This window comes from Melanerpes formicivorus, unplaced genomic scaffold, assembly GCF_026170545.1.
Source record: "Melanerpes formicivorus ecotype bairdi unplaced genomic scaffold, bMelFor1.0.p_v2 SCAF_4, whole genome shotgun sequence".
Classification (NCBI taxonomy): Eukaryota; Metazoa; Chordata; class Aves; order Piciformes; family Picidae; genus Melanerpes; species Melanerpes formicivorus.
The window spans coordinates 34,879,379-34,894,145 of NW_027142356.1; the positions used below are offsets into that span (position 1 = coordinate 34,879,379).

General features: G+C 48.7%; 1 protein-coding gene across 1 annotated transcript; it reads left to right on the forward strand.

Annotated features, from left to right (window-relative positions):
* Positions 1 to 8,822: 8,822 nt before the first annotated feature.
* Positions 8,823 to 13,877, forward strand: UCHL1 (ubiquitin C-terminal hydrolase L1). The gene is made up of 9 exons (XM_068137613.1): positions 8,823 to 8,978; positions 9,095 to 9,106; positions 9,482 to 9,610; positions 10,685 to 10,835; positions 12,134 to 12,219; positions 12,296 to 12,343; positions 12,731 to 12,800; positions 13,121 to 13,179; positions 13,453 to 13,877. The coding sequence occupies exons 1-9, from the start codon at positions 8,946 to 8,948 to the stop codon at positions 13,537 to 13,539; spliced, it is 675 nt and encodes a 224-aa protein (XP_067993714.1). The 5' UTR covers positions 8,823 to 8,945; the 3' UTR covers positions 13,540 to 13,877.
* The last annotated feature ends 890 nt before the right edge of the window (positions 13,878 to 14,767 follow it).

A 14,767-nucleotide genomic window follows, 5' to 3' on the forward strand; every position in this document is an offset into this window, starting at 1 on the left:
CTGGAGAGGGACTTATTATAAGGGTGTCTAGCAATAGGACAAGGGGGAATGGCTTTAAGCTGAGGGACAGCAGGTTTAGACTGGATCCTAGGAAGAAGCTCTTCAGTACAAGGGTGATGAGACTCTGGAACAGGTTGTCCAGAGAAGCTGTGGATGCCTACTTCCTGGGGGTGTTCAAGGCCAGGTTGGATGAGGCCTTGAGCAACCAAGTCTAGTTGAGAGGTGTCCCTGCCCATGGCAGGGAGATTGGAATAGATGGTCTCTGAGGTCCCTTCCAGCCTAAGCCATTCTGCGCTCTGAGACCAGCCTCTGAAGACACACACGCAGGCACTAGAGAGTTAGGCTCTAAGAGTGGCTGAGGGCAAAGGCAAATCTGGAAGGAGTGATATTAGAAGAAGCTTTTTCACTGAAAGTGTTCTCAAACATTGGAATAGGCTTTCAAGGTGGTAGCTGAATCCCCATCCTGGAGGTGTTTCAAAGAGGCAGAGATGTGGTGCTGTGGGACATGGTTTAGCACCAGACTTGGCAGGGTTAGACAATGGTTGGACTTGACGATCTTGAAGGTTTTGTTCCAAACAGAACTATTCCAGGATTCTGTGTTTCCCAACTGGGCTTGTTTCACTGAGTTTTTTATGTTAAGTGCTTACAGTTGAGACAAGACTTAGAATCTTCCACCAGAGCAGTGTCAGAGCAGTTGGGTCCCTGCACTGCTGCATCCTGCAGCTGGTAAGAGCAGCACTTACAACACAACTGCTCTGCATTAGCCATACACTGTGTGGTCCCCACATGTAAAACTCCTTGTGACAGAAGTAAAACTCAACCAAAGGTTTATGTTCTGCCAGATGTACTTCTGGAAAGTGGAGTAAAACTTAACCAAAGGGTTATGTTCTGCCAGATGTCCTTCTGGAAAGTGGTTATTAATGTGGGGTTAGGTCTCTCATTCTCACACAGTTTGAAATCAAAGCCTTGTCTTGTAAGTACAAGGGGATAGCTACTGTTAATTTGTAATTAACACAGGAATTGGTACAGGCAAGACTTTGGGGGTCTTGGTGGCTAAAAAGCACATACTGAATTCCACTAGCATGACTAAGGGATCTGTTTAAGACTTCCAAGTGCTGTTGCAGAGTGAAAAAGCAAGAGCAGTTCAGATCTAGGTCTATGAGGCTTTATATCTACCACGGTCACCCCGACAGAGTCTGAGCTGTGCTGCTCTGAGTCATTTCTGAGTCACCAGTTTGCCAGAGCTGCACACCAATCATACACAGAATCACAGAATGGTGGGGCTTGGAAAGGACCTCTGGAGATGATCAAGTTCAACCCCCCCTGCCAAAGCAGGTTCATCCAGAGCAGGTTGCCCATGGAGGTTTTCAGTACCTCCAGAAAAGACTTCACAACCTCTCTGGGCAGCCTGGTCCAGTGCTCCAGCACTTCAGGGAGCTTGTCTAATTCATAGTAGTATCATAGTATCAGTCAGTGTTGGAAGGGACCACAAGGATCATCTAGTTCCAACCCCCCTGCCATGGGCAGGGACACCCCACACTAGATCAGGCTGGCCAGAGCCTCATCTTAAACACCTACAGTGATGGGGCCTCAACCACTTCCCTGGACAACCCATTCCAGGGCTTCACCACTCTCATGGTGAAGAACTTCCTCCTCATGTCCAGCCTGAATCTCCCCACCTCCAGCTTCAAAAAATCCCCACACTTCTCATAAGCATGTAGAGAAGGAAACAAATCCTTTAGCACAGGTTGGTGTGAATGTTGCAGTATACATGGCCCCGTTGATGTACAGGAGTTCAGGGCTGCCTGTAGTGCCTAAGAGGTTTGGGTTTGTTACAGAAGTAGTTTTTAGAGAACATGCTGAGCTGAGCACACCTTGATTTCTTCACCATGAGAGTGGTGAAGCCCTGGAATGGGTTGTCCAGAGAGGTGGTTGAGGCCCCATCCCTGGAGGTGTTTAAGCCCAGGCTGGATGAGGCTCTGGCCAGGCTGATCTAGTGTGGGGTGTCCCTGCCCATGGCAGGGGGGTTGGAACTAGATGATCCTTGTGGTCCCTTCCAACCCTGACTGATACTATGATACTATGATACTATGATTTCAGAATTTATATGAGTAGGTGTGAACATCCATGTAAAAATGAGATGAGAAGTAAGACACAGTTCAGAATACAGGACTGGGTCAGATGTCTGGAGCAAAGCAGACATCTATCAGGGTTACCTGAGTTAGCTAAACAGCCTCTTTTTGTCTCTGCTTTTTGTTGTTGTTTTTTCACCATGTGGCTTTGTTGTTCACTGATCTCAAGTGTCACCTACTTTAAATTCTGTTAAAAGTCTCCATTTGCATAAAAAATATAGGATGAAGGAATATCTATTGCATCCCCATTAATGCTGATTGCTATCCATCCCCTCTCCCTTCTCCACCAAAGAAGACAAACTGACCTCCAGAACATAAAGTAAGATGGCTTGTGCTGCTGAACTGGAGGAGTGACAACATTTGACAATGAGCCCCTTTCACATGGCAGTCCTTGTCCATAGGTGCCTTTGTTGTCAGGCAAGCAGGAAGAGCACCTTTTCTTTGCAACAGATACAAGAGCTCTTGTTATTCCCTTCTGGCAGAGCCTTGCCTCTCACTTCTTCATCCAACAGCAGGCAAGCCAGTTTCTAGCATTCCCTTGAGAAACAACAAAGCCACACTAGCATGTAAAGAGACCACAGGTGACAACAGACTTGGTCCAGAAGTTAGGTCCCTCCTCAGCACCTCCCTTAGGCATATATTCTGCCCTTTCCCTGAAAAGGTTTCAATCTTGAGGATAGAGGCCACTGATGTATCTGGCAGAACTTTTTTCCAACCTACATGATTCTATGATTCTCCTCTACTAGACTAGACTAGAAAGATGGATTGTTCCTGCCCATAGAGGAAAAAGAGTGGCTTGCTAACATCACCAAAGAAAGCGTTTGAGGGAATGGAGACATGCTGATTTCCCAGCTGCCAACAGAGTCTTCCTGACAGAATCCTTACAGGTTGGAATGGACCCTCAAAGGTCCTCCTGTCCAACCCCTCTTATCCATCAAGACAAGCCTTGCAAGCTTTCATATCAAGGGAAAGCAGACAGTACGTAATTTCACTGGAAACTAAGACATCCTTGACAGCAGTGATGTCCCTGTGCCCTTCTTTGGGGAAAGAGAAGGAAGACACTCTCTGTTTGTCCTCCTTCTACCATGAAACAAAGCACAGTATTGCTGAGGCCATGATGGTCACCACCACCATATGGTAGGTATGATTTTGCAGAGGTGAACAACCTTAACCACACTGCCAGGCAGATCTGGGTTTAAGAAAGCCATGGCCATGCTCTTCAGAACTGAGACTGTGGAGGCAAGCCTTCAACAGGTCCACCTACAGATTTCCAGAAGAGCCCTTGCATTCTGTAGAGTTTGCCATTTGCTGGAGGACTTTGCTGTCGTTCAGAGCACTTGCAGTCATTACTGACAGGCAATACAGACAAAGGCAGTCCTTGGAGGAGCAACTCCTCTCATCATCCTCACCCTGGTATCTGCATTTCACTGTCACCCCTCTCCACCTGAGCTTCACCACTGGTCAGACTTCACATCCTTCAGTGTGTCTCCACCTCAGCAGTCCTTAGTCATTACATCTTCTTGCCACAGCGCCCCTTGCTTGTGGAGAAGGTGTTAGGAGAACATAACTTTTCCAACTTTTACTCTAAGCAAAGAAAGATTTAAGGTTTTTGTCACATTCCCAACTCAGCTCTGAGCTGCTCTGAATTTTTCTTCACTTCTCAGTCTTCCTTCTGCTTGACATTTGAGGCATTCTAGCTCAGAGCTCTTGGCCCATGGACCTGGAGAACAGGTGCCTAGCATTGGCTGTTCTTTTGTTGCTTCACAGCACTGGGCTGCAGTCACCCAGGCTCCTCACAGAAGTATGTAAACTAACCTGGCTGCGAGTCAGAAAGCAGCACATAGCCTCTCTTCCTGCTCAAGGCTTTCATGGACCCAGGCCCTCAATAAAAGCAATCATTTGTGCTTGCCCTTTGGGGCCCTCTGATCTTCTCATTAAAGGCTGGGGCACTCACATACAGGAATTACTGCTGTGCTCCAGACAGTTTACCAGAAGGGGGATGTAACTGCCTTACACAGATCCCTGACGCCCGCTGTCCCCGCGGTGGCCTCACATATGTTTGTCATGCTTTATGTTTGGCACCTCGTGACACAGTGTATTGATTCTGGCTGGGATGGAGTTAACTTTCTGGTGTGGTGCTGTGTTGTGGATCTGTGACCAGAACAGTCCTGATAACACAGGGAGGTTTTAGCTATCGCTGAGCAGTGCTTGCACAGCATGAAGGCCATTTCTGTTCTCACGCTGTCCCTGCAGCAGTAGGCTGAAGGTGCACAAGAAGTGGGGAGAGATACAGCCAGGACAGCTGACCCCCAAGTGACCCATGAGATATCCCCAACTATATGGCATTGTGTTCAGCAGTAAATGCCAGGGGGGTCAGTTTCCCAGGGGACTGTAGCTCAGGGCCTGGCTGGGCATGTTGGCTGATGGTGAGTGATTTGGTTTTGCAACACTTGTTTGTTGTTTTTTCCTTACTTCTCCTCCCTTTGCTTATTAATCTGCATTTAGCTCAACCCACAGGTTTTCTCACTCTTGCCCTTCAGATTTTCTCCCCCATCCTGCTGGGTGGTGGGGTGGTGGTGAACAAACAGCTGAGTGAAGCTTGGCAGCCTACTTTGGGTAAAGCTGCAGCATGTAAGACTTTCTGCAGCATCTAATCTGAGATAAAGGCAACTTGCTTCAGCTAACAGCAATGTTTTACTTTGGAAAAGCTGTCTAGATTAGGTGGTGTAGCTGGATAGCAGGGGAAGGGGTATAGCAGTCACAGAGAGAATACAATCCATTGACTTGGTGGACCCCATATGCAAATAGTTGGGGGCAATTCCCTTACGTCTGTCCCTTGCAACACTGCAGAGAGAGATGTGAGTAGATACACTGACATGGAAAATGTTAGCGGTGGGAAATGAAGACAATGTTTTACTAAGCTTTCCAGCTACCTAATGCATGCTAGCTGCTAAATGATGGGAAACTGTCTGGCCTCACAGCCCCATATCTACCAGGCTAAAAGCCTGTCATGCTTCTGTAAAGTTAGCCCTGTGTGGTCCTTGTGGACTGTGGCTCACTTCAGCAGGCTGGTGGCTGTCCTGCTGACTAGTGGGAATTTCCAAACCAGACATAAAGCCTGCCCTTGCTATATGCCATCGTGTCTACTCAAGCACCCACGATTGTAACAGTAGTTATCGGGAGCTGCAAGGTAAAAATATGCATTCTTCTCTTATCCCCAGGCAGTTACAGTTGAATTCATCCATCCTGAAGCTGCACTCCGTGCTGCAGACCTCTCTAATTGAACTGGGTCTCACAGTTCAGTCTCCCTTTATAGCCAAGGAAGAGAAACTGATGTTTCTAGAGCACAATTTCCCTCAGCCCAAGGCTAACATCTCTGTTTGGTCCAATGAGCGATGCTCTCAAATGTCTTCTTGCTGCTGGTTATGAAGGCACCCTAGATTCTCTACCATAGATGCATGGCTACTACCTTAGTCACACTAGGACTTGTCAAGAGTGGCCTTAGGCACAAGTAGTCTGAAACCTTGCAAGGATGCTGCAGCTCTGTGTATGTCAAGCTCTCTCAGGCACACTGCTGTGGTATAACTGAGCTGTCATAACTGCCCTCAGGCAAGATTTACCACATCAGCAGACATATTTACAGTAAGGCATCACAACAATCTCCAATACCTTCAGCTCACTGTAGGGTAAGTGCAATCAGGCAGTTATCAGAAGAATGGTGACAGGCAGCATTGGGCTCCTTTGGCTCCAGTGCCTGCACCACCATGCACCTGCATCCCACTGCCCTGGGCACCACCAGCCAGCTATAGACACTGATTATTTGTTTTGCAGGTAGAGAGTAGGGAATGAAGATTTCCAAGGATAGGTTTGGGATCCTTCTTTTGGGAACTGAATCATTTAATAAGAAAATGAAGAAAGGCACAGGCCTGAGGTGTTTACTAGGCAGGTGCAACAGATGAAGATGGGGACTTGGACTGCCTCAGGGCTTAGATTTTGTCAGGAGAAAAGGACAATCATTTTCTAAGGAAAAAATTTCTACCTCAGCTTTCATTTCAGGATTGTGCAAAGCTAGCTTTGTTTCCTTCAGCACCCTGCTTGTCATGGGTACTTCTGTTAAGAGATCTTCTGAACTCAGCAACAGCCCTCTGTTGCAGGTCTAGTTCTGCCTTATGTAAATCTCTAACTGAAACATGGGGGGGGGGGAAGAAAATACTACTGCTGAGTCCTATATTTAAGAGAAAGAACCATGCCAAAAGCTCATACATGTAGCAAAGATTCTTGGGTACACCCTTTCTAGGTCAGACATCTTGAGCAAAAGCTATATTCACAGACAGTGCTGACAAGCAGTATTACCACATCTGGACAGTGCCAAAAGTTCAGAAGTACTTCCAGTCGCTCTTCCATGTGAGTTGATTTTATTGCAGTAATGGGAATGTATCAGGTTAAATGTGCTAGGTCATCTGGTACATCTACCTGCATTGATGAAGCTGGAGGTGGGGAGATTCAGGCTGGATGTGAGGAGGAAGTTCTTCCCCATGAGAGTGGTGAAGCCCTGGAATGGGTTGTCCAGGCAGGTGGTTGGGGCCCTGTCCCTGGAGGGGTGTTTAAGCCCAGGCTGGATGAGGCTCTGGCCAGCCTGATCTAGTGTGGGGTGTCCCTGCCCATGGCAGGGGGCTTGGAACTAGATGATCCTTGTGGTCCCTTCCAACCCTGACTGATACTATGATACTATGACAAGGGGAGACTTCCTCTTTGCAAGGAGGTAGATGGGGACTGGGTATGACACAACACTGCCTTTTGACATGACTTTCCAGAGGCAGGCAACTTTATGCAACTCTGGCAGATTTTTAGCAGCTTTCTGTTGTCATACTTACTGTTTATTTAAAATGAATGCATTGATAGATAGGGCAGAGTCTCGCTTAAAATTGATGACTCCTGCTCTGGCCTCTGTGCGCTGCTCATGACAGGCAGAGACTGAAACTGCTGTTTGCAGTCTCCTCGGACAGCCCAGACGCAGCAGCCATCCCAGGGATGACTCTGTAGACTAGGGATCTGAGCACTGTCACTGCTGTGAGACAGGCTGAAGTTATCACTAAATAATTCAGGTTGGAAAAGACCCTCAGGATCACCAAGTCCAACCTATAACTCTACTCTACAAGGTTCACCCCTAAACCATATCCCCAAGCACCACATCCAAACAACCTTTAAACACATCCAGGCTGGTGACTCAACCACCTCCCAGGGCAGCACATTCCAATGCCTGAGCACTCTTGCTGGGAAAATTGTTTTCCTAACCCCCATTTACCACTGAGCAATTCAAGAGCAGGATTGTTCTTGCCATATTTAGCCTTCTCTTCTGTAGGCTGAAAGATCTGTGCCCTGCCATCTTAGAGGAGCTGCATGGAGCCTCTCCTTATGCATCTATCAGGGACCATTAGCATCATACTTGTTCATTCAGGTTGCTTTGCTGTGCTTGGATCTGGCAGTGCACAAAGAGTTGGTCACAAAGGAAAGACAGCCAAAGATGCTATCTATGGGTTAAATACTTTGGGCCATTTCTAGCTTGCTTGTAGGAATCAGTGACTGTTTACAGATAAGATATAACAGAAATAAATTACATTGTCATTTACCTCTTCCCCCTCCTCCCCCAAATCTCTGAGCAGTGCATACTGCTCTTCCCTTTACTGTGATGAACAGAATCACAGGATCACAGGGTACTTCAGGACACTAAACTGGTTGTTTACCAGTAAAATCTGAAAGGCTGTTTGGAATCCACATGATTTCTAGTATTTCAGGTAGGTTGGTTTTGTTTCCTTGTTCAGAGATGTTCTAGTCTAGATGTTCCAAAAACATTGAATGGAGAAACTGTCAGGTCATGAATAAAAGATAAAAAGCCCAATATTTTATAACCAGCTTCACTGGACCGCTTCAGGAATGGGTTCAGACTGCAGAGATGCCATCAGCAGGCAGGTGACTTTGGTGATGCTTTTAAAATCATGCCGAGATTTCAAACACAAGCACCTAGCACCTCATCGACCCCATCGTCTGCTTTCTGCAGCGCACACGCAGCAGCCTCCAGCGCTCCGGGAGCGCTCCGGCACGTAAATGCAGACACAAGCTGTCCGGATAAACGCAGCTCAGGGGCAGGGCTGATGGCACTGGAGAAACGTGAACGTGTTGCCTTCGGTGATGTCTGTCACTTGCCCCGCTGGCAACGGTGCCCAGGCACACCAGGGCACGGCAGGAGCGAGCAAAGCACAGGAGGTCTGGGCACAGCCCCTAGGGCAAAGCAGGGCAGAGCAGGACCAGGAAGGGCAGGGCAGGAGGCCGCGGCCACCACCTCGGCCCCGCCACTTCTAGCATTTTCTCCACATCGACGTAAAGTTGGCTGGGGGTTCTCCTGGCGCCATTCGCGCCCCGCTTCCCCGGAAGAGAGGCGACTCGGGGGGCCAGGCAGTGCTCCCGGCCCCCTCACAGCTCCAGCTTAGCTCTCCCTCAAGACCGTGACTCCCCAGCACCGACCACCCTCCCGCCTCCGCGGGCCTTTCGCTCCGCCGCGCAACCACCCAACCAGCCGCCCGCCCGCCGCTGGCACCGGCGCGGCCCCCGCGCTTTGGTCGTGCCCTGCTCCTCCCTCTCCCCCCGTCGCGGCGCGGAGTGGGCCAGCCCGCCCCTATATAAAAGCCAGGTGGGCGGCTCCGCGCTGCAGCGTCGACGGCAGTGGGGGTCGTGCACCTAGTGCAGCTTGCGAGGGACATCGTCGTGCCTGGGGCACAGCTTGCCGCCTTCTCGACTCCCCACCGTCCTGCAGCCATGGCCTGGCAGCCTATGGAGATCAACCCTGAGGTGCGTGAGGGGCCGCAGAGATGGGGCTGGGGGCCGCGGGATGGGGCTGGGACCGAGTGGTGGGGCACCGTCTCTACCCGGCACACTCACCCCTCTTTCCCCGCTTTGTTTTCCAGATGCTGAATAAAGTGAGTCTCTGCCGCAGGACCGCCGCGGGCGGGTGGGCGCCGCCCGTTCTCGCCCCATCCCTCGCAGCATCCCGGCCCCTCCGGGGCAGCGCCGGATGGAGAGGAGCGGAGCGGTACCGCTGTGCGGGGCGCGGCCGCACCTGCGGAGCGCCGTGGAGGCCGCGCCCTCCCCCGGGGCGTCCCCTCGGGCCGGCGGCGACGGCGGTGGCGGCCGGGAGATGGCGCCGCGGTGCCGTGCGTTGTGCTGTGTCACTGGGGTGCGGCGGGGACCGCGGCCGGGCGCCGCCGTCAGGGGCGGCGAGGGGACGAGGACGGGGAGGGGGATAGGGATAGGGATAGGGCGGCCCCGCCACCCGCTCGCTGTGCCCTGTACAGGTGCTGTCCCGCCTGGGCGTGGGTCCCGGCTGGCGCTTCGTGGATGTGCTGGGCTTCGAGGAGGATGCGCTCAGTGCCGTCCCCACCCCGGCCTGCGCACTGCTCCTGCTCTTCCCTCTCACGGAGCAGGTAGGTGTAGGGATGGGTGCGCGCAGGGGACGGCTGTTGTGCCCCTTGGAGGCAACAGAGGGCAGAGGCAGTGAGCCTGTAGCAGCCCCAGTGCTATGGGTACCAGCTCTCCCTGTGTGGGGCTCTGCTGTTGCCTGGGCGAGGCTGTGGCTGGCCCAAGTGCCCCTGGAGTGAAAAATAGCAGGCTGTTGTCAGCAGCAACGCCTGTACTCGCTGGCTGGCAGCAGGTAGGGCTGGCTGCTGCCAGGAGTGTGCCTGTGGCATCTCTCCAAGCATCAGTTGGTTGGGAGAGGGCTTTGCTTGCACTGGTGGGTAAGTGGCCCGTAGGCAGCACATGCTGCTTCTTTGGCTTTAAGCCTCCAAATAGTCTAAACTAAAACGAAAGCAGCAATGAAACAAGGCAGCAATTCCAATTCTCCTCTTGCACTTTGCTTTATATTAGGCTGAGGAAAACGCATCAGCAGTCTGGAGTGTGCAGAGCAGCAGTTCTGTTGCCATGCTGAATCATTGTCTGTAAAGGCCTAAATACGTAATGCATTTAGTCCCATTGATGCTGAGGAAGTAGATGAGGAGATAGACTTTGAAACAGTCTATTTAACAGGTTCTTTAAAGGAAGGATTATAGCCTTTCAATAGGGGTGGGTTTACACTTGTCTGTACATTGTTCTGATGAGGAGGGGTTTTATGGAGTAACCTAAAGGTACAAAGGAAACCTATTGTGGAGAGGTGCTGAGTAGTGTCGTTAAATGGACCGAAACAATTGAGGGAGAGTACAAAAGAGGCTCTCCATTATATGATTTCCCACCCCAAGCTATTTCCAGTGTATGGAACAGATAGAGGCTAAGAATGATGCCTTTGGATATAACTGAGTCATGCAGGTAGTGCATTAAGACTTGGCCTGCATCCAGTGTAGACATGCAATGCTTTATTGGGCCTGTGCCAGAAGGATGAGTTTCTGGGTGAATTTTTGTCCAGTCTTGGTGTTGATCCTCCTGCACAACTCCTTTTGTCTAATAGTTTGCTCAATAAAGATATCACTGTGATGAAATGCTTAAAACAGTTAACATGTTCACAGCATGAGAACTTCAGGAAACAACAGACTGAGAAAATAAAGGACCAAGAGATCAGTTCCAAGGTGTATTTCCTGAAGCAGACAGTCAGTAACTCCTGTGGGACTATTGGTCTGATACATGCTGTTGCTAATAACAAAGACAAACTGAAGCTTGGTGAGTATGAATGTTCTGAAGTGTCTAAATGTCAATTTTTTTTGGCAGGAAGATTTGAGTGGGTATGGGCTCTTGGAGGCACCAGGGGCTTTCATGCAAGCCAAAATAAGGCATGATGTACTGCCTCAGTTGGTAAGTGGGCCTTTCAGCTCTTGGCAAAGGCCAAGGAGCAGGTCTTACCTACTGCCTCAATCACAGAAACAATGTATTTTGATTCTGGTCTGGTAGCTGCAGAGCTATCTTGCTGAGCAATACAAGAGGAAGAGGGCACATAGTAGGAGGGGCCAAGGTCTAAGTAGTACATTCAGCAGTAGCTATGGACACTGATGTTGATGTGAGCTGAAGAGAGAAAATTCTTCATGCCACCTATCCACTATAAACAGACTTGCTCAGGGTAGCCTGTAAATCAGCCTAAAAGATGTTTTGGTTTTGCTCAGAAAATAGCACAGGATGGCAAGTGCCTGTAAGCAGACTTTGCCTGTAGAGGCAGTAGTTTTGATGGCCCTTTTCCTGTAGAAAAGGGTATAAAACTGGCTGAGGGAACTGATGGCTAGAAACTCCTAGGAAATAGGCATAAAGCTTTTGTTAAAGGGTGTTGTTGGGCATGAAAGACACTTTGTTATCCAAGGACTGGAGATCTGCAAAATATAACTTAGTTTCATTGTTTCAAGATAACTTGAACCCTTTGTAGAAGGAAGAATCCCACACCAACCAAAGGAAAACATACACAGAAGAGCATATAAGAGAGAGCAGCTTTGCTTTGGAAAGGATTCTCTGAAGCAGCACACTCAATGAGTGAAATGAGCACAGCACATCATAGAGACTAGAACTCAGCCCAGCTTTGCACTACTAATTTATGTTCTGGAAAACCAAAGGAAGCCTGTGGTGAGCAAGTGAGTTCATGTGAAGGCAGTGAGACAGCTGGATTTCATCTGCCCCTGTTCTGTTAGCTGGTACTTAAGGTGGCAGCTGTAAGGACACTATTGAATTTCTTCAGAACAGGACTTGCCAAATCTGCAAGGGGGGAATCAGAAAAGCAAACCTCATTTGAATGTGAGTGCCAAGCATCCAGAGTACCCTGAAGCATTTGAACTCAGGCTGTTTGTGTAGATTAATAGCTTCTGGATAAACAGCTTACTTCAAGTGATAGTAGCAATAAATTCATGCTTGAGATGGTTCCAGGCTGAATGCAGTGATGTCTAGTTAGTGCAACAAGCATTGGTTACTGTGGGGCTGCATCTGAACTGTGACTAATGCTTCACCTGTACTGAATAAGAATCTTTGATCATCTTGTGCAGATGAGGGGTCTGCCCTGAAGAAGTTTCTTGATGAAACAGCTGACCTGTCTCCTGAAGAGAGGGCTAAGCATTTTGCAAATAACAAGGTACATGAGCTACACAAACTGCTGAGAGCCATTGGCACTTAGGGCTGTAGTAACCTCTGTCTGCTTTCCCTTTAAGGCTATACAAGATGTCCACAATTCGGTTGCACAGGAAGGACAATGTCGGGTAAGACACAAATGTGTGACACATGACCTTTGCAGGGCCCTTCCAACCCAAACCATTCTGTGACATCTTGGGAGTAGAGGTTAATGGAAGTATAGAGTGATGTAGTCTTGTCTGGCAGATGGCTGCTATAGCTCATGAGGGAAGAGAAATGGATGACTCATAGGTGAATGCTTCTGCAGGGTTCATTCCTCCAACATCAGTTTGGATCCAGTTTGAAAATGTGATTCTACATCAGGATTTCTGGTGGTTGAGCTTGTAGAGGTCTTGAGGAGACCTCTTCAGCTGAACTTAAGTTTGTCAGTCCTGTGTGGCTTTGTTGACATCTGTCCTATAGTCACAAGTAGGATTTCAAAAATCTAACAGCTCTATCTAATGTTCTCTCCTAAGGTTGATGACAACAGTGTGAACTTCCACTTCATCCTGTTTGTCAATGTGGATGGACATCTGTATGAATTGGGTAAGGTCCTGAGAACTCTGCAGTTGCACTGGGCCTGTGCCCAGCAGCACTGGGGGCTTAGGTTAGATACTTGGTGCTGGTTAAGCTGATTGCTGAGGCCAGTAGCCTAATGTGTACCTTTGGAAGACTCTAACTGAAGGTGGGTTGCACTGGAGGCCTAGGCCCTCTTGTAAAGCATGTCATCTCCTGAAGGCTGAGAATACTGTGTCCATACATAGCTTGAATGAGGAGGACTGTACTTAGCCCCTGACCTCCCAAGTATCTTCATGTGTGTAGCTGTTTCTTGGGCCCATGCTGAGTGATGGGACTTTCTTCCACAGATGGGCGTATGCCTTTTCCAGTAAACCATGGCACAAGCTCTGATGACTTGCTATTGAAGGTAAGACCTCTCCATTGCTGCTGGTTGCCCCAAAACCAGGGTTTAGAAAAGGGTGCACTCAGTGTGTGGTGGCTGTTCTACCTGCTGGTCAAGTTGGTGCTTACCACGGTAACAAGATAGCCACAGAGCTGGATACCTATTCAGTGTATTTAGCTGTGGGTGTTACCAGACCTGCTCTCATTGTTGGTGGGCCCCAGAGAGAAGTTGCAAAGACTTGGTCTCTACAGCAAGTTTGTCCTGATGGTCTAAAGAGTTTGTTTGATTTCTTTCAAGGATTCTGCTAAGATCTGCAGACAATTTACAGAACGTGAGAAAGGAGAAGTTCGTTTTTCTGCTGTGGCTTTTTGCAAGTCTGCCTGAGACACTCTGAATTGATGCAAGGAAAGCAGTCTAATAGCACACCAGTAAATGCAGTTTAAACTCCAGTGCTTCAGTACTTTGTTAAACACAGCTGTTCTGGTAACTTAAATTGTTTCCACCTTTTGCTGTACACAGGAGCAACATCAGCTGAGCTTGTGCTAAACGATGAGCTCAAGTTTTAATGTGAACAGTTTGGACACATCAGAGGTCTTTAGACTTTTTTTCACATGTTAAGTAGGAAATACTTAACAGGGCTTCTTTAATCTGTCATGTTAATTGAGCTGTTGGTTGATATTTCCTTGTCCTTAATGAGAATAAACTTCTGCTGGAAGACTAAATGGACTCAAGTGATCACTGTACCTTTCTCCAAAATGAGTTGTGGGGCATCTTCTAGAGCCTGTTGTCAAAGGACCCTCAAAGCTCCCTGCACAAAGTTAACAAGGTCAGCCTCAAGTTAGCAGGACTCTCTACTCTTCTGAGGGCCTCCAAGGATGGAGACCTATACCCCTGCCTGCACAACTTGGTCCAGTGCTGCACTGCCCTTCTGGTAAAGCTTTTCCTCATGCCCAGTCTGAAACTGTCGGCTGCAATTTGCCACCCTGCACACACTTGGGTAGAAGGCTATACTCACATGTCAACTTCTAGCCTCTGCTTAAGAGCAGAGAACTTTGTGTTCATACTCCAAGCAACAGGATACCTATCTCAACTGGTTTCTGGTGTCTCCTTAGAGGAGAGGGGATGAGAGCAGGCTTCTTCCTCTGCCTAGCTAAAACAAATCTGCTGGGTAATCGTGAATGTGGTCTTTGATTAGTCGCTGTGCCTCTATTGGTTTATGATTGTGTTAGGAAGGTCCTGAAAGAGGCCCCTGCAAGGCTCTCCTGAAATTATGTAAAAGAGGAGATACCTGCACTACCTGCATTTTTTAATAGCAGGATACATTTTTGAGGTTCAAGGGAAAGAAAGCTACTTAATACATATTCTTTAGCCTCAGCTGTTACCTGTGGAAACTCTTCTTGCCTGAGTCTAGCTCCTGTTTACCTGCAGCTCCTTGCTGCCACATCAGAGGTAGCTGTGAGAAGGAACTAAACAGCCTCAAATTTTTTTTCCTTGGTCATTGTCTCACTCTGCTTGCCAGCCATGTTGTGTGGTGCCAGGTATCTTAGGTGATGGCTGTGTGCTGCAAGCAGGCTTCCAGGCTTTTTCTGAAGAGTAATTCAAAATGCAAGCT

What these genes read in the sequence shown, in the direction of transcription:
- UCHL1 (XM_068137613.1), top strand. Translation starts at nt 8,946, where the DNA reads ATGGCCTGGCAGCCTATGGAGATCAACCCTGAG. An exon ending in CAAAGACAAACTGAAGCTTG is followed by an intron (nt 10,836 to 12,133) that starts GTGAGTATGAAT and finishes CATCTTGTGCAG; the next exon opens with ATGAGGGGTCTGCCCTGAAG. An exon ending in CACAGGAAGGACAATGTCGG is followed by an intron (nt 12,344 to 12,730) that starts GTAAGACACAAA and finishes TTCTCTCCTAAG; the next exon opens with GTTGATGACAACAGTGTGAA.